Raw genomic sequence first — 18,617 nt, forward strand, 5'->3', positions numbered from 1 at the left:
GACTGATAATGTCATTTTATGTCAACTATATCTTTTATGGTACAATTCGTTGGGCATGGTTTTTGTTTGTTTAATGTTCCCACCTCTCTTCTTCCATTTTCATCTTTTCTGCCTTCTTCTTTTCCTCTTGGATTGCTTTCTCTTCTCTTAACCTTCTTCTTTCCTCTCTCTCTTCTCTTCTTTTTCTTCTACGTTCCTCCTTCTTCTTATGCTCCTCTTCTTTGGCAGCATCAACATGATCCTCCTAGAATAAATGGATGTAACTTATTTATCCTCGGGTGGTCGAGCAAGAACAGTCGTTATAACACGGGTGTTCTGTTCTCATGCACGATTGCGAGTTACCCCGTATATAACTTTGTTGGTAAAATAATATAGATACCGACCCAAAAAGACTTAAAACTTGCACCAAAATGCATAATTTCAAATTAGTATTTTACTTTGTATTAAAATCTGGTTACCACTTTAGCTTCAACGTCTTTTGGCTTCTCTTCATTTCTTTTTTCTTCTTTTCTCTTTTCTGGAGTAGGAGGTTTCACTGGGATCAGTTTAGCTTCTTCTGCCTTTTTCTTTTCCTGTCTCTTTAATTTTCTCTTCATTCTCTGTTCTTCTTTTAACAATCTCTTCTCTTCTTTTATTTGTTGCTGTCGCTGTAATTCCAGTTGTTTTTCTTCTTGTTCTTGTATAAGTCGCTGACGTTCTTTCATTTGTTGCCGGACTGGAGACTCAACTAAACTCTATGCAGAAAAAAACTATCAGGGTTTTTAAACAAAAGATCTAGTGCTCATGAAGTTGGACGATTCTCGTAACCAATGGCGAGTTTTTTTCTTATAATTTTTTTTCTTATAATTCATATCAGAACACTCGCATTATTTGTACCGATGTGGTCTTATAATTCATATCAAAACACTCGTAACCAATGGCGAGAAAAAAATCTATCAGGGTTTTTTAAACAAAAGATCTAGTGCTCATGAAGTTGGACGATTCTCGTAACCAATAGCGAGTTTTTTTCTTAAATTTTTTTTTCTTTTAACTCATATCAAAACACTCGTAACCAATGGCGAGAAAAAAATCGATTCTCGTAACCAAATAACAGTCAGGATCAAGTGCTTTGAAATATATAATAGTTACCCTTATATGTAATAGAGTTACCCTTAAAGTTGTTGTATGATGCCATATGGCCAACACATATAGAATACACCCATTAACTGACCAATATATCTCTATGCATTAGTTAGTTATCAGTTTGCTGGCAATTAAGATAGCAAAAAGCTAGGCTAGGGGTGATGGGACAAATTGGCCTATACAAGACAAGAAGACAGTACCACTCATTAACCCACCAATATAGCTCTATGCATATCTGCCATTAGTTCGCTTGCAGCAGACGACGAACCCGGTCGCTCACTACCCCTCTCTTGTGGTCGGTTACTCGATAAAACCAACTCAAGCGTATCGCGTATATGTTGTTGGTGTTCATGAGCTGCTATCAACAGTTCCGCAAGTATCTGACAAATACCATTATAAAATATAAATAAATATCTGATATATTGTGTTATGAGATAAGGTATAATATAAATAAATATAAATTAAATATAACCAAACTAATATTAAAGTTTCTTTCATACAAGATTGTAAGCTGACATTGTTAAAATGAAGTTCCACTCATAGTTTTTAAACATAGGGAACCTCATTGATTAATGTGCTGAATGCAATATACTTTGGCTCTACTTGTTTGTATAAACAACTAAGTGGCAAACAGCAAGGTAAAACCATTTTCACAGCTTGAAACTAGGCTAAAACGTGATGTTACCTCTATAACTTCTGGGCTGGAGTGCTAACCAATGTCTAACTCTGGATAATATAAAAAGCTGTATATATTTGGACCTATAATTACATTTAAATTTTATCGCTTCAAATGCTATTCCATATAAAAGCTACATACCTCTTGTTTTTCCTGTGGTTTAAGTTCTGAGTATGTAACCTCCTGTATCTCCCCTGTGTCATGGTACTTTACTGCATGTATTACACCTTGTGGAGCAGGTGGGGCATCTTGCTGTGAGGGGGGTGGGGCTTTACTTCTTGTTTCAAGTGTATCACTGTTTGATTGAGGAGGTTGCTTGCCTTTTACTCTGAAAATATGAACGTTTTGGTTTATTTATTGAATGAATGAATGTAACTTATTTATTCTGACACGGCAGGGCAATGGCAGTCGTTAGAATAGGATTGGTCTGTTTCATACACCTCGTGCCTGCTTCTGAGTTACCACATATGTAACTTTGCAGGTAATGTATGGTTGACAATCTAGACAACCCTTAAGTGACCAATGGGTTGGACTCGCTGGAGCAATTGCTGTTAAATGTCGCCTAAAGACACACATGCATCCACAATGGTAGCAGCGACGAGTCTCGAACCCACAACTTCTGGGATAGAGGTTCTTATAATACGCCTGGTGACAACAGCATTTACAAAGTATTAATAGTTAAGAAAATACCTGTAGAACTCATAAGAAGGCACGTTTCCAGTGGGCAGCAACATATTCTTAGTAACTCTGTATGGGGGTGGGTTTGATGAAAGATTATAAGTTGCATATTTGTACAGATGGGGTAGGAGGGGGTTTTGTCGGTACAAGGTTTTATCTGATATCATTCCACTATGACGCATCTTCTGTAGCATATCTGTAAATATCGTAAACAGAATTGATTTGGGTCATTTGGGTCATAGACAGGGCATAATATATGGCATTGCTGTAATGTTATGGGTGTCTTTACCCAACTGTTAAAAGACTTAAAGTGTCACCACAACTTTTGAAACCATGGTGACATCATATGCTCTAGCACCCTAGTTTTACATCTTTAAATAGGTTTTACCCTGCTGTTAGGTGTCTCGTGTCTATACAAACAAGCAGAGCCAAAGTATATTGCATTCACCACATTAATCAATGAGATTCCGTATGTTTAAAAAATATAAGGACATAAAATACCACTATTAACAAGCAAAACCCCTATTGCTTATTCAATAATATAAAAGAATCAAATTTTCTCTATTTTAAGGGTTGAAGCTATAGTCTGGTTAAGATTACTGTATAGTAAACTTTGTTAGCTATTGTGTTCTAGTGTTAATTACAAAGTTACAGACAGAGAACAAAGACTGTTTGGGAAGTGAAATTTTATACTTGTTAAGAGTGCAAGGTGGTTTTAACCACTATTTGGTACTGGGCTATATAAATGCAGTTAAAACCATAGACAATCTTTATTAAATGCAGGGGAGACAATGATAGTTAAACGCACAACTGTGTAAATGCATTTTTCTGTATTTGTTTGTAATTTTACTGCACCAAATTTCAGGGGTGGCCTGCCTACCTTGCCACCCCAGGTTTGGTGCCTATGGTTAAAACATAACACATAATATAGCCTACCCTCATTCCAATATCTTGACCAAGTTGAAATATATCTCTTTGGGCTGAATCCTGGTCTTATTTTACGTCCAGATATAGTATTGGCATCATGTAGGAACCGTAGGTATAGGTCATCGCCTATTATTGATTGGTGGATATATATTATATATGCACAAAACATGAACAAAATGAAGTTTTTTAGACTGTTTATGGTTCAGACCTGTTAAAAGAGTGGCTTTATGCATAAAAAAATGTTTAGCGATTACATGAAAATATGTCTTATTTAGAGCAGACATTACATAAAATACCTGCTTGTTTAGGCATTACATGAAATGCTGTTACCATGTAAAACAAAGTTACATAATTAGCAACTAGTAAGCAGGTAGGCAGTGTGGTGTGGGTGTATGAAATGAAACAGTTTATTAGGACATTAAATACATTAAAAAATGACTTGTTTATGCAACATATAACTGTTGTATTCTGATTCAAAAACCAACGCCAACCTTTCTTTCTGTAGTCAAGTTTTTTTCCATAGTTAAGTATAGCCCAACTAAGGTCATGGCAGGTCTTTAGAGCATCGTTTTGGAAATCTTCCTTTGTTTCCGCCTCTTCTTCCTCATCTGGGATGCGATAAGCATCCTCCCAGAAGGTTACTCTCTGATAACAGGGAGATATATTTAGATTTGAAATTACTGAAATTAAAATTATAGTAGGGTGGGAGAAGATGGGACACCTTTAGCACATAACATCAAAAAATCCTGCTCGTGTTTTAAACAATTAACAACGGTCTATGGGAGTCCTAAGAATACGGTTTTATAATTCTTTAAAGGTTCTTTGCTTGCTACCAATTGGGACGAAAAAATACAATGAAAAGGTGTCCCATTTCCCCCCACCCTACTATATATATACAGTCTGATTTATATACCTTATTTTTGCCTTTAAGTTACCATTACCAAGTATGTAACTTAGTGTGTGTTTTTTACTTCCTTAGTACCTTGTTAAATGAATGAATCTAACTTATTTATCATATATAATATGAGTTATAACACAGTTAACACTGTACTATGGTGTCTCTTTTTAATTGAAATACTATTACTTTAATAGGAATTCTTAACCTTTTTTTTTGCTACTCTTTGTAATCTTGCCTCTTCTTCTTCTGAGGCTTTATTTGCGAGCTCTTCAGAAAAAAGTAACAGGGCGCCTGCAAAATTTATTTGTGAGTGAATAAATGAATGTAACTTAGGACAACATGAGTTATTTCAACACAGGTGTTCTGTTACATACACATTGTGCCCAATTACGAGTTACTAACTGTGTAACTTTATGAGTTCTTTTATTATTCTTTAGGGAGTTTTTATGATCTGTTGGCTGTGTCACGGCACCGGTTTTACTGGTCAATTTTATCCCATCAAAAAATAAGTTCATTTTTTACCTTTTCTAGTCAGAAACGTTTTATGAAGAGGTACTTCTTTTACAGATTTAACTGACCCACTTTGTAGCGCCTTGTGTCTTAGTGCTTCCAGCTAGAAGAAACATATTTGCAATTACCAACATAGCACTGTGTACATAGAAATTTACTTTCATTTTTTTACAGGATTTTTCCATGAAAGTAAACTCTATAGCAGCCTAATGGCACGCAACTAATGTAAACAAGCAAGTAGATAAAATAAATTTATATTTATGATTTATTATCAAAATTTACTGATATCCCAAACTGCTTTTTGTATCCAAATAGAACATGCACACTTCTCAGTGACATTTATATGCTAGTGTGATTCGTTAGAATAAAACTATAGTCTCAACAGTAAAATAATAACCTGATGGTGATACTTTGATTCTAAGTTGTAATAATCCTCTGGTTCAAGATATACATCAAGTCTTTCGTGGCCATTTTTAGAAACCTGTTGATTTAAAACAGAAACAAAATGAGTAGCATTTAATAGCACTATATGATTCGTTGCATTTACAACCATTTTTTAGTAAATGCAGCCAGAAAAGTGTATAATAATAAATATGAATGTGTAACTGAATGAATGTAACTTACTTTATCCTCACGTGGCCTGGAAAACGACAGTCGTTATCACACGGGTTTAACACCTCGTGCCAGCTTACGAGTTACCATGTATGTTACTTGGTGGGTGATTATTTTTTTTGGATTTTTTATGTATGGCTGATAATTTGGACAACCCATTAGTGACCACTGGGTTGGAGCAATTGTCTTGCCCAAGGACACATACGCCCACAATGGTAGCAGCGACGAGCCTTGAACCCATTACCTAATGGTTACAGGCAGGCGCGCTAACCACTACGCCACGGGCGCCGGATGCTATTCTGTGTAGCACAGCACACAAAGAAGTCCCAAAATTTTAGGCAGATAAAAGAATTAAAAAATGGGCATAACCTTTAGAAGTAATTTTACAAATAAATAAACCATAAACGTATATATAAATGTCAAATTTTTCATTAATTTTTATAGAAATAAAACACAAACAAACAATATACCTGTCCAATTCCTTTAGATAGAAGTGATAGTGGCACAAATGACCCTGCCATAGTTTCCGCACTTGAAATGACTAACTGAAGTTACTTAGAACACATTTTACCCAAAATATTACCACTTTGTTAATTTTATGTATACCCTTTACTAATAAAACAGCAAAAATAATATTTAATTCGCACTATTATATTACTCTGCATTTTCCATAGGCAAAATTACGCTGTACTGTCCCTAAGCAGTTTATTCTAGGTGTATAAGATATAATTTTACAGCACTACGGAATCGAAGAACCGATATCCATACGCGCCTATCCATTGACATTCGTCGCGGTTTACAATAGCGTCGATCATCTCCATGACAAAGCGCCGTCGCGATTTAATTGTGACGTCATAAAGAGCGCCAAGACAAGGTACCGAGATTGTGGAATACGCATGAGGTTTGACACTGTATAGCGCTTGACTGCTGTGTTTAGGCACAGAATTAAATATATTCAGCTTAATGCATATAAATATTACACATAACGGATTTTTTATTTGCAAAAGCGACACATTTTGCGTATTTTCAAAGGAATAACATTATTTGCGCATACCCTATACATACATATGTATAGGCTATGATTTGCGTTAATCACAATGCCGTCCCAAAAAAAACAATACAAATTATATTCGTTGAAGCAGTATCTTTGTTTTGCTTTTATATTGTCATGTTTTATAGAAAATCCTCGGTTTTTAAGCGGTTAACACCCATATTTTGGAAGAAAAACAACAGTTTACACAAAGCCTAAATGTACCTTATAATACTCGTATTCGAATGTTTTGTGACGTAATAATATAAGCTATTCTAGAACGACACCGTTCTTTTGACCAATCAAACGCGTCGTGCTAAAAACGACTTTTATTTTTGGATTAGCGGGGTCTGTTTTAGCATAAATAGCAAATAGAAGGTGAAAGAACAGCAAAATACCATTTTTGACTTTGCACCTAAATTTTACCATATTTTTTAGGGTAGCTTAACACCGTTCATAAAAACTGATAACATTCGGGTGTCCCAACTCTGACCTAAACATCAGGTCCCTCGACATCCCGCGCTGCAGGACCTCACCCACGCAAGACACAACATTAACCCTATACGTTTTGCGCACTGATCAAAACACCACGTATTTTTGCAATTCTCTTATTTTATTAACAGCAATTTGTATCAGACTTAAAAAGTACTTAGTGAACTATGTATATAATAAAATAAGTAAAAATAATAGGCAATATCAGTGTTGAACATCAGTGAATTTTCCGATTCTTTCTCTTTTTTCTTAACCACGGCCACGGCCACCAGGTCCGCCACGCACACTACGTCTACCACGCCCACGGGCACGACCGTAACTGTTGCCAGGTCCATAACCTCCAGTTGGCCCGTCTGTATTCACACAGTTGCAGGGGTTTTCGAATCCAAAGTTGCCTAAATTTTGACATATTGTTGGTCAGAAACGTTAACTATGTTAACTATATGTAATGTATTGCAGCACTGTATGTTGATTTCATTGGAATAAAACACTGATGATGCCATTTTAGGCGAAATATACGAGTTACTAATTGTAACTTTGTGGTAAATACTTTTGGGGGTATTTTGTAATAGGCTATGGCAATTATATATAGTATATCTTACCAACTTCGCATCGAGTGTAACATGCATTGCAGGTGTTACAGTAGGGGGCACACGTTGAAGCCTGGCACTCGTTAGTAGCTGTAAATATATGGTATATAGTTAACTTCTATATAGGCAGGTTAACCAATACACCCAATGTAACAAAACAAAACTTTTATTTATCTCGGAAAACGGTAGCAAATACCACATTATTGAAACAGCGAAGAGAAGGGAATCAACATCAAAACGACAGTCGTTAAACCACGGCCCTAATAATTTGCATGTCCCATACAAGTTACTAAAAGTTGTAGGGTATACAGTTTAGTTTGTGTATACTTGGATAATAGCTGTTGGGTTACAGCAAATACCATTAATTTCTACCGATTTGGATGCCATTGGGCTTTGTCTAAAAGGTTATTACAGTCTAATATTGAAAAAATACACTAAAAGGTAACCGGGATTAAACATACCGTTACAGAACTCGTTACAGATGGCGCATGGAATAACTTTGGGGTAAACTTCGTTGCGGCTGCAGTTGGCAACGCATGCTCCAACAGCTGTAATAATAATAACAAGTTTATATGACTTGTAGCTCTTTTTTAAAACTAAATGCAATGGTTAGTTAGTTTAGTTTTTACGTAACATTTTTTATTTCTAATTTATCCTCGCATGGCGAGGAAACGACATCAGTCGTTATAAAACGGGTGTTCTGTTCCACACACCTCGTTCCTGCTTACGAGTTACGACATAATATGTAACTTTATGGATGATTAAATTTGAAATATAAGTTACTAAGAGCATATATACTTACTTTTGCAAGCAGTTTTGCATGGGTTGCATGCATTGAGACGGGCTTGAAGGTCAGCAGGCATGGGAACTGAGCCACATCCTGTGTTAGGATCACTCCATCTTTGCATACAAGTAGTAACGTTCACCATACCACCGTCTATAACAAAACAATGTTTAATATTATACAAAATAACAGGCGTTATAACACGAATGTCTTATTTCATATAACTAATGCCCGCTTATACGAGTTACCACATTACATAATGTAACTTTGTAGGTGAACTTATTTATATCCTCCAACGACAGTCGTCATTATCTAAAGTTTTAGGATGTTTTAGTAATAGCGCTAAAACGATTTATAAAATAAAGTAACAACGTACGGAAACAGGTCCAGTAAACACTTCTTGCGCATCTCCAATGTCCGCCAAGCATGCTCCACAGTTCACTGCTGTTATAACAGGATGTAGGTGTATTGCATGACACACATGGGTTACGGTTTTGAAAGTTGCTTTTGCAAACGACTGGCGGAGGTGATGTGTCGCCGATTTTTTCTGAAAACAAATTAACTGAAGTTATATGAATGAATGGAATTTATTTTCGCGTGATAGGGGCAACGAGAGTCGTTATGGCACGGAAATTCTGTTTCATACACCTTGTGCCTGCTTACGAGTTACCCCAAACATAATACATTAAGAACTTTACCATGGCAGATATCCAAACAGTCGTGGCAAGCATCGAATCGAGTTTGGTTGAATGCCCCACACTGGGCAGAGCAGGTTCGAGTCCATTGTCGTTCAAAACAATCAAGTCCGAGTTTGCTTCCATAAGGATCATGTAAATCGCGAGCTGCGATTTAGACGTAAGAGTTATTTTGGGGGCAGTTTTAGAGAATTTTATTAATTCCGCAAAAATATTGTAGAATGGCCTTAGTCTAAAAGTTAGAAATAGACTTTTTAGGGGAAAGTTTTAGTTCATTTGCCCAGTTTTTGCCAATATCTAGTAGGTTGGGCTAAGATTGTCTGCTAGTAATAAATTAAATATTATTTTCTGGGGAGGAAAACTTAATAAGTTTTATTAGTTTTACAAATATACAGTAGGTTGGGGTGAAACGGTCTCTGTTTTTGATCTCTTTCGTCGTTGAGTTCGTTAAATAACGATCTTTTCTACCGTTTTCGAAGAGATTAATCAAAACTATGTTGTACAGTAGGGCGGGGGAAGATGGGACATCTTTTCATTCTATTTTTTTCGTCCCATTTAGTAGTAAACAAAGAAAATTAAATTAATTATAAAATCATATCCTAATGACTCCCATAGACCGTTGTTAATTAAACACGATCAGGATATTTGAATATTATGTGCTAAAGGTGTCCCATCTTCCCCCATCCTACTATATGTAATGGAAACATACCGCAAGCTGTGGTCAAGCAATCAACGCAAGCAGCATTGGGTGTGGTGTCAGCAGGGCTGTAGCATCGGTCAGAGGTGAAACACCATTTGCATACTGGGGCAGGGGTTGGGGCAGGTCTGCCACGCCCTCTTCCACCGCCACGCCCTCTTCCACCGCCACGCCCTTTACCACGACCACCCCCGCCACGACGCCCTCCTCGGCCACCTGTAAATACAAATAAGTTAATAATATGAATTTAAAAGGGAGAACGAATGTAACTTGCTTATCCTAACGTGGCGAGGTAATGACACTCGTTATACCAGAGATATTCTGTTCCATACACCTCGTGCCGTCTTACGAGGTATACCGTATTTGTGTAGTTTACAGTTTTTTAAAAAATTTTATATGAGAGAGCCGTACGGCGATGCAGGCATATAAAAGCAAATAAAAATACAACTTCTATAACAGCTTATTTACCTCTGGCGTCCACTGCAAGCGCAACGATACACAAAACCAACAAAACTCCAAAAATTATCTTCATTTTTGATAGATAGTTCTAAATTAGTCTCGAAATAACAAATAATTCGTTCAATTCACTGCCTAGCCCAGTAACTGATAACTGTCTATGCACTGTAGCCTCCACTTATAGCTGTCCGGGTTTAGTTTGTTTTATGTTAGCTCACCTGAGTCATAAGACCTGCACGTATTGCCGCTGCATTCCGTCATTATGCTGTATCATTCTTAAAGGGAATACAAACAATTGGTTGTTTTTCTAACTGTAAAGTTGTAATGTCATTCGGTGAGAAGTACGTCGAAAATATGAGAATTGACATTTAAAATTATGATACGCGTGAAGTCCCTTTTACGTGGTTTAAGATGTGGTGTCTTTTTATACAAGGCACGTTTGGTGTATTCATACACCTCATATTCAATGTTGAGTTATAACATGTGTGTCTTTTTATACACAAGACACATTTGGTGTATTCATATACCTCATGCTCACTGTCGAGTTGTAAAATGATTGTCTTCCTATACCACAGACACATGCATGATGCTCATTGTCGAATTTTAACACGCGTGTATTTTTATATACTTAACCACACGAGGATAAATAGGTTACAAACATTCATTCGGTCCGTACCTTGCACCTTATGTTCACTGTTAAGTTATAGATAAACACCAGAAAAATGTGTATTCATGTACCTCATGCGCGCTGCAAAATTTTAAAATCCCGTCAACTCATAATCTACATAGGATTTGTTATGTGCCAAAGGTGTCCCATCTTCCCCAACAGTACTATACATATATTCGTTTATAACAGTACGACGTGAACAATGCCCATTTCGGAGAACATTGTGACGTCACAACGCAACAGAAGCGCATCTAAATAAGGCGGCGAATGATGCGAATGATTTACTTCGTAAAGATTGACGCATGTTTAAAATATTGTTTTGTTTTTGCCAAGAAGTGAGTTTATGTTATGCGTCACAGCATAATACCACGTGAGTGTACAAAGCATATGCATAGCTGATGAAATGAAACATGCTATGATTAGTATATGCGTTGTTTGATGGGGAATGACTTATTTATCGCTGTGGCGGAAAGAGAATCGTTATAACATCGGTGTTAGGCCAAAATCCCATATTTTCTGATTGTTTTTTTAACAATTAACAACGCCATTTCAAGGGAGGCGGAGCTACGGTTATAGAATTGTGTAAATTGTTCTTTGTTTGCTACTGAATGGGACGAGAAAGGAGAATGAAAACGTGTCTCATTTTCCCCCACCCTAATATATACTGTATATACCACTTACAGAAACGGTTCTTTACTATAAGTTATTTAATTTATGCAGCAAAATAGTCACGGGTGTTAAGTGTTTTTAAAAAGAGCTACAGGCCATTAAAAACTATAGTATTCTAATAGCTTGTTTTTGTAACTTAGCATTTCTTGTTTTGCAGAAGCTACGTCGTGATCTATTATTAGATCATCATTGCTGTTTTCAAGCAGCGCTGTTTCGTAACAATGGTACTTATTACTCACAATCGGAGGGATACGTCAATCAGATCCATTGTTGTAGGCTGCTTAGTAATGTGTAAGCGCAGTGATTCACATCTGCTTTGCGAAACAGTAAATTTCCATTGCCTTTTAATCGCGCGGTGCATTCGTAAAACGCATGCACTGTTTGCAATTCGAAAACATGTTTACCAGTTAAGTTGTGTATAGTAACAAACGTTTTCATGCAATGAAACCAAGATAAATTTGCACTTGCGAAAGGTTAAGGGGAAATTGGGCCAACTTTGACTAAGTCTCAAGCTTCCTGCAGACATTCCTTGCCCATATAGATAACGATAAAACAGTTATTGCCTAAAACTGTGCGAGCCCTGTTCATAGATATATAGCCTTATAATCATATTCCCTTTACAACCGAAAAACTCCACAAAGTTACATACGTGGTAACTCACGAGCACGAGGTGTATAAAACAGAACACCCGTGTTATAACGATTGTCGTTACCCCGCCACGCGAGGAAAATTAAGTGCCAACCATTCACCAATTTTGCTTACATACGTGTTATGGCTCACATTCATACAAACCCATTATGACATATAACATAGAAGCAATCAAAAGCTTTACCACGTTTGAAAACTATTTTTACACTTCTACAGTAATTCTATTCTATATACGAGTGAGGTCTTAAGGCGTTGCCCCATTACCCAAGGGTTGTCCCATTAGGAGTTGTTGTCCCATTACCCAAACACCTAGGGAGTTGTCTCATTACCCAAACACCTAGGGTGATATAAAATGGACCTCACCCGATATTGAAGCTTGCCGCTACCCCAAAGGTAGGCGACTACTGTATAGTACAAGGCTTCAAAATCTTAACCGTTATATAAGATAGGACCGAAATGCACCGATTTAAAAAAAAATTTGTAACTCGTTTTAACATGGCGTGACGGGCCAACGACAGTGATTATAACACGAGTGTTCTGTTTCATACACCTTGTTCCTGCTTACGAGTTACCACGTATGATAACATAAGTTATTATTTAGGTGGCAGCATCGAGATTCGAAGCTAACCCTGAGATAAAAGCAGGCGCGCTGTAAGCACTTCGCCATGGCGCGTTTAATGCAAGCAAAACAATTCCGGTACATGTTTACAACACCGGAAAATAACATCCAACTAAACAATACACCACATATTCACAAAGCGAAACACCGGAATTCCTATCTACAGTACCTTGAGTGTGCTGCCCAACCCACGTGGTATTAAACCAACCAATCACAGGCTTAGGAATAGAGTCATGGTCTTCCGTCGGGATGTTTTAAAGTAACGGATCTTTCGGTTTCGAAGTTAGTTGTTTTATGTTCTTTTCTTGTACGTTGCGATAACTGTAGAATTTGTTTAAAACGATGAAACGGTTAATCGTTTTATTTGCGCTTGTGTTTATTACTGGCGCTACGGGTAAGTTTCAACCTGCGTGATTTTTAATTTAAATAACAAAGATTAATTTATTGCAATCTGGGTTAAAGCGTTTCACAACTAACTGAACGCTGTTTTGTAAACTTAAACTGCAAGAAATACGTCATGTGTTTCTGATGTATAAGCAGACACCCATGTTATAACTGGACAGTGAGTATTAGGTGTATGAATACACCATATGTGTCTGGTGCATAAGAAGACACCCATGTTATTACTTGAAAATGGGCACAACCCTAGATACACCTATAATATGCTCGTTACAATAAAGCCTAGACTTCATAAGTTCTTTATGTTTTAGGTTACGGCTTCAGGCACTGGCCTTGGTACTTCCCAACTGTACCACCGCCGGTATGCGAATTCTGCTTTTCAAGTGATAAATGCGTTGGGCCGGCCGACAATTTAAACGCTGCGTGTAAAACCTGCTTGAATACATATTGCGGTGAGTTGTGTTTCTATTTAAAACAATATATGGTAATGTAGGGTGAGATTGGACACCTTTAGCACATAATATCTAAATACCCTGCTCGTGTTTTAAACAATTAACAACGGTCAGAAGTCGTGAGTATATAGTTTTATATTTTTTTGAATGTTCTTTGTTTACTACGAAATGGGACGAGAAAACACAATGAAAAAATGTCCCATCTTCCCCCACCCACTATATAGTAATGTAGGGTGAGATGGGATAACTTTAGCACACAATATCTAAATATCCAGATCGTGTTTTAAATTATTAACAATGGTCTTTGGGAGTCGTGAGGAAATTATACGCAATTCGTTAAATGTTCCTTATTTATTACCAAATTAAGGTAAAAATAGAACAAAAACGTTCTTATTTTACTCCTTTACTATACTGTTTAGAGCTGTGGCGTGGTTGGTTAGCGCGCCTGATGCCTCTAGCCAAGAGCTAATAAATAGGCTGGTTTGTGGCTTAATGCTGCCACCATTGTAGGCGCGTACGTGTCGTCGGGTAAAACACGTAATGGCAATTGCTCCAACTCAATGGTCCTTTATAGGTTGTCCAAACTACCAACCATAAATTAATAAATAAATAAAAAGATGATAAAAATCACCTTACATAAGTGGCAACTCTTAAGAAAAAAGTTACATACGCGGCAACTTTCGCGGGGTGTATGAAGCGGGGTGTATGAAACAGCACACCAGTCTTATAACGACTATATCATATTGTCCCGCCACACTAAGACAAATAAGTTACATTGATTTCTATTCTAATATATTTTATAACTTATACATATTTATAACTTACATTATATTTGTTGTAGCATCGACTATAACCAACCTGGGCCAGGTCGGTTCTTCAGCTGACTGCATAGCAAGGGCATGGCCGACCTACTGTAGCGCCTCTTGTGGGGTTTATTCTGCAGCTAGAACCGACAAGTGTGTCAATTGTGTCAGGGCTTGCAAAAGTAAGATTTTACTTAGTTCTATATAGGCCTCTAAATCCACCATTTCTGTGTCTAGGGAATAAATAGGATTCCATGGTAATTAAATATATTACAGTCTGTACTAAAAATCTCCCGCAACGTAACTTGGTGTATTCGCACAAAAATATCTTAAATAAAAATGAAATAAATTTGTTATTTTGGGCTGAACAGCCACGTTTTTACTTACTGGATAATTATTTTCTATCCATTTGTATTTTAAATAGTTACTGTTACTTCCCTTCTATTCGTTGCTTTAATAATTTGATTATACCTGTCGTATTTAAAGAGATGAATCAAATACGTTATGTTTCAAAACCCCATATGGGTAGGAAATTTTCTCACTTTTGCTGACAAATACTCTAGAAAAAAACAAAACAGTTTAATATGTTATGTTTGGGGCAATATGGGCCAATCCTGACCCAAATCCTAATAGGACCCAATGCGTGCCACGCTGCAGGACCTCACCCACTAAGAATATAATATACTTTAATATGTTATTTTCATCTAAAATTCTTTGGTAATTTCCAGCCAAGTTTGACGCTATGATACCTGCAAAATGTCCCGCGATCACCGGGGATCCGTGCCTAAGTTGCGAATCTGCTACCGCATGCTTAACCGAGGCGGAAGTAAGGAACTTAACACTTACTAAGCCGGTTTGTCACCAATACGTCGGCAGTTTATGCATTCGTAAGTAAAAGTGTGTAGTGAATAAATGTAACTTATTTATCCTCGCGTGGCACAGCAACGACGGTCGTTATAACATGAATGTTCTGTTTCATTCACCTCGTGCCCGCTTACGAGCTACCGCGACTGTCGTTGCTCTGCCACGCTTGATCTAAGTTTCATTCATTCATTCATTCATTCATTCATTCATTCATTCATTCATTCATTCATTCATTCATTCATTCATTCATTCATTCATTCATTCATTCATTCATTCATTCATTCATTCATTCATTCATTCATTCATTCATTCATTAATTCATTCATTCATTCATTCATTCATTCATTCATTCATTCATTCAAATTACACTATACTATACTATTCCATACATACAGAAAATGCGCCGGTTCTGACAAGCGCCTGCCTTATCTCCGCGTGGACGAATGCTGCATCAGGTTGTGGCGTCTTGACTACAGCCATGAGAAATCGTTTCACGGCGTGTGGAACTTGCCAGGCGGCATGTCAAAGTAAAAACTTTTTTTAAAATTTATTGTAGGGTAAGAAACGGGCATCTTTGTCACACAATATGCCAGTTTTCTGATTGTTTTAAACACTTAACAGCAGTCTATAGGGGGGTCGTTAGGATACGGTTTTATAACTTGTTGTATTTTGTTATCGGGAAGAGAAACTGGAATGAAAAGGTGTCCTATCTCCCCCACCCTACTATACATTTAATTTTCAGGGGCACAGACCTGCGCACGGAACTGTACAACGATGACGACATACCCGACTACTATACCTTGTGCAGCCTGCAGAGTAAACTGTAACGGTAAGAACAAATCGTATGAAATTTTACATCAAAAACGGCGCCGTGCTATAGTGGTTGCCTGACTCACTAATTGGATTAAGGCTCGGCGCTGCTACTATTGCGGCGTAAACAAAACACGAGGTGTATTAAACAGAACACCCGGCGTGTCATAACGGCTGTCATTATCGACAAGTATAAACTAATTAGAAACATTAATTCATAAGTGCTTTTATTAAATTTAAAAAGGTTCTAACTGCCTTTCTTTGCAACGCGTGCAGATTTTCGCGCAAAACAAATTTCTGACAATAATTTAGTGAATTCCGGCGCCTTTTATTTAAGTAATGCGCGTGGCGTGTTGTAATCTACATTCCCACGCGTCTCTTGCTTTTTCTACTACCAAGTTACTTAGTTTCCTTGTGTTGCTATGCCAGTTGTACTATAGTTGAGTTAGTGTATGCGTTTAGTTGTTATTTAATTACTTTAATTGTTTACATAGAATACTTTCGCAGTATATTAAAAAGGACGTACCAACGAAGAATCAAAATTTGTGTATTATTAAAAATACTAAAACTTCATCTAAAGTAGCGCCAAAGTTGTTCGTTTTATTTGAAACTTTGCTGGTACCCTTAGATCACACTTGAGCATCTCTATCCATATACCAATTGTCATTTTTCGTTGGTATGCCCCTTTAAGTCCGTTTAAACTTTACATAAAAAGGCGTGACATAATGTAGTATACAAAAATACTCACCGTTATTCCTTTTCAGGTACAACAACCGCATGTGCGCCAGGAGCCTGCGATCCTGGGTGTGCGCCATGTGATGCCTGCTTCAAGAATTGTGAGATAGGTACACAACGATTGGTGTTGTTTGAAACGTTGTGATTTTAACGTATCTGTTTGTCAGTGGTCAGCGCGCCTGCGTCTAGCTTGGAAATTACAAGTACGAGGTATGACGCGGCTTCCGCTGCGGTACCATGGCAAAATAGCGTGCCTGCCTCTAACCCATAGGTAATGGGTTCAAGGCCTATCGCTGCTACCATCGTGGGCATGTATGTCCTTGAGCAAGACCTTTAATGCCAATTGCTTCACCCTAGTGGTCCCTTATAATTATAGGGTGTCCAAATTGCCTAGCAACCATTAAAAAAACAATATCTCGTAAGGTGACACAAGGTGTATGGAACAGAACACCCGTGTTATAACGACTGTCATTGCCCGTCACACGAAGCTAAAACAGTTAGATTCATTCATTCATTGTGTTTTTTTATTCCCATAGGATCGTTTCAGATTCAAAATCCTTGCAATTGCCCGAGTGGGCGCATCGGCAGGAGATATGGCGGTTATTTCGGCGGAGGAGGTTACAGAGGGGGTTACGGTTACGGGAGGCGCGGAGGCGGTCGTCGTGGCGGTGGGCGTCGTGGACGGGGCCGTGGAGGCCGTCGTGGACGGGGCCGTGGAGGTCGTCGTGGTCGCAAGTGAAGTACAAAAAGAGAGGGCACGAAGAAAAAGGAGAACTAGAATTTCAAAACTTGAAATGTCGATCTTATACTCGGGTTATTATATAAAAGACACGAATCATTTTTAGTAGGGTGGGGAAGATAGGACATCTTTTTGTTCTACTTTCCCGTCCCATTTGATAGTAAACAAAGAACATGCAATGAATTATAAAACCGTATCCTCACGACTTCCATACATAGACCGTTGTTAATCGTTAAAACATGATTAGGATATTTGGATATTGTGTGCTGAAAGTAACCAGTCCCCCACCCTATACTATACGTCACAGGTTAAATAAGTTACAGGTTCATTACGTCACATGTTTTACGGCACTGGTTTATTACGTCACACATGATCTACCGGTTCAAGATAAATAAATATATCGGAAAAATGTTCATTGGTTTTGTTCATTTATTCGTTTTGGATATTTAGGACTGCTACCACGTGTTTTACAATATATTTATATACTTTGTACTTTTTAAAAACAAAATGGATTTTTTTTAATAATTTGACAAAGGGATTTTTGTGCTTTGCTACCAACTCTAGGATTCGAACCGATGAAGTTTTAAACCAAAGGCTCGTTTTTCTCACGCGTTAAATTGCTCCAGGCAACATCACTTCGCTTCTCGAGTTTTTGCGGTCGGTCGCATTTTAAATCAGAAGTCTTAACTGTATTGAGAGTAATGTTGCATAACTGGTTTAATGTATTTAGGTTTGTAAGCTTTAAACAAACCAGACGAGTATACAACAGTTTTAGAAAGCTTTTTTAAAGTGTACTGTATATAATACTGCAAGAGAAAGGGATAAAATGAACCACTAAGTTACAAATGTAGTAATTTGTGGGCGAAAACGAGTTGTATGAAACAGAACGCTTGAGTTGTACCGACTGCCGTTGCCGCCGCACGAGGATACATATATAATTACAATGGTTTGTTCATTTAGTTTTAAGACGTACTATAATAGGGTATATGTTTTGGTATTTTCACTATAGGGTGGAAGCCATACCAACTGTGGTGCAGTGATTAGG

The 18,617-nt window shown here is 37.5% G+C and overlaps 4 protein-coding genes across 6 annotated transcripts in view; 1 reads left to right on the forward strand and 3 right to left on the reverse strand.

Moving 5' to 3' along the window:
* The window catches only part of LOC101242471, a 357,398-nt gene that overhangs the window by 146,318 nt on the left and 192,463 nt on the right, over positions 1 to 18,617 (reverse strand). The gene's annotated exons all lie outside the window — the stretch shown is intronic.
* LOC113474828 (hepatoma-derived growth factor-related protein 2-like) lies at positions 56 to 6,029 on the reverse strand. The gene is made up of 11 exons (XM_026837377.1): positions 5,894 to 6,029; positions 5,209 to 5,292; positions 4,824 to 4,914; positions 4,507 to 4,592; positions 3,895 to 4,048; positions 3,413 to 3,529; positions 2,489 to 2,672; positions 1,940 to 2,126; positions 1,338 to 1,502; positions 459 to 734; positions 56 to 244 (listed from the first exon to the last, which is right to left on the reverse strand). Exons 1-11 carry the CDS (start codon positions 5,942 to 5,944, stop codon positions 71 to 73), a joined length of 1,569 nt encoding a protein of 522 aa, XP_026693178.1. The 5' UTR covers positions 5,945 to 6,029; the 3' UTR covers positions 56 to 70.
* On the reverse strand, positions 7,048 to 14,537 carry LOC100180556. 2 transcript variants are annotated; one of them, XM_026837382.1, is made up of 8 exons: positions 14,480 to 14,537; positions 9,724 to 9,927; positions 9,018 to 9,161; positions 8,696 to 8,866; positions 8,338 to 8,472; positions 7,997 to 8,083; positions 7,548 to 7,625; positions 7,048 to 7,340 (listed from the first exon to the last, which is right to left on the reverse strand). In XM_026837382.1, the coding sequence occupies exons 1-8, from the start codon at positions 14,520 to 14,522 to the stop codon at positions 7,195 to 7,197; spliced, it is 1,008 nt and encodes a 335-aa protein (XP_026693183.1). In that variant the 5' UTR covers positions 14,523 to 14,537; the 3' UTR covers positions 7,048 to 7,194. The 2 variants fall into 2 exon arrangements, with proteins under 2 accessions (XP_026693183.1, XP_002125318.1); XM_002125282.4 differs by lacking the exon at positions 14,480 to 14,537 and adding an exon at positions 10,180 to 10,351.
* LOC113474829 (keratin-associated protein 9-1-like) lies at positions 12,612 to 17,987 on the forward strand. The gene is made up of 8 exons (XM_026837383.1): positions 12,612 to 13,164; positions 13,481 to 13,621; positions 14,463 to 14,606; positions 15,153 to 15,311; positions 15,684 to 15,815; positions 16,031 to 16,117; positions 16,863 to 16,943; positions 17,370 to 17,987. The coding sequence occupies exons 1-8, from the start codon at positions 13,113 to 13,115 to the stop codon at positions 17,570 to 17,572; spliced, it is 999 nt and encodes a 332-aa protein (XP_026693184.1). The 5' UTR covers positions 12,612 to 13,112; the 3' UTR covers positions 17,573 to 17,987.

This window comes from Ciona intestinalis, chromosome 13, assembly GCF_000224145.3.
Source record: "Ciona intestinalis chromosome 13, KH, whole genome shotgun sequence".
NCBI classification, from domain to species: domain Eukaryota; kingdom Metazoa; phylum Chordata; class Ascidiacea; order Phlebobranchia; family Cionidae; genus Ciona; species Ciona intestinalis.

Bases quoted from the DNA above. Each gene is read 5' to 3' on its own strand.
- LOC113474828 (XM_026837377.1), bottom strand. From the start codon at position 5,944: ATGGCAGGGTCATTTGTGCCACTATCACTTCTATCTAAAGGAATTGGA. The intron at 4,049-4,506 runs GTTAAGAATTCC...CCCTGTTATCAG, and splicing joins AAAGAGTAGCAAAAAAAAAG to AGAGTAACCTTCTGGGAGGA. The intron at 2,673-3,412 runs GTAGGCTATATT...CGATATTTACAG, and splicing joins GTCAAGATATTGGAATGAGG to ATATGCTACAGAAGATGCGT.
- LOC100180556 (XM_002125282.4), bottom strand. From the start codon at position 10,243: ATGAAGATAATTTTTGGAGTTTTGTTGGTTTTGTGTATCGTTGCGCTT. The intron at 9,162-9,723 runs GTATGTTTCCAT...TCTAAATCGCAG, and splicing joins TTGCTTGACCACAGCTTGCG to CTCGCGATTTACATGATCCT. The intron at 8,084-8,337 runs GTAAGTATATAT...TTATTATTACAG, and splicing joins ATGCAAAACTGCTTGCAAAA to CTGTTGGAGCATGCGTTGCC.
- LOC113474829 (XM_026837383.1), top strand. From the start codon at position 13,113: ATGAAACGGTTAATCGTTTTATTTGCGCTTGTGTTTATTACTGGCGCT. The intron at 13,622-14,462 runs GTGAGTTGTGTT...TATTTGTTGTAG, and splicing joins CTGCTTGAATACATATTGCG to CATCGACTATAACCAACCTG. The intron at 15,816-16,030 runs GTAAAAACTTTT...TTTAATTTTCAG, and splicing joins TTGCCAGGCGGCATGTCAAA to GGGCACAGACCTGCGCACGG.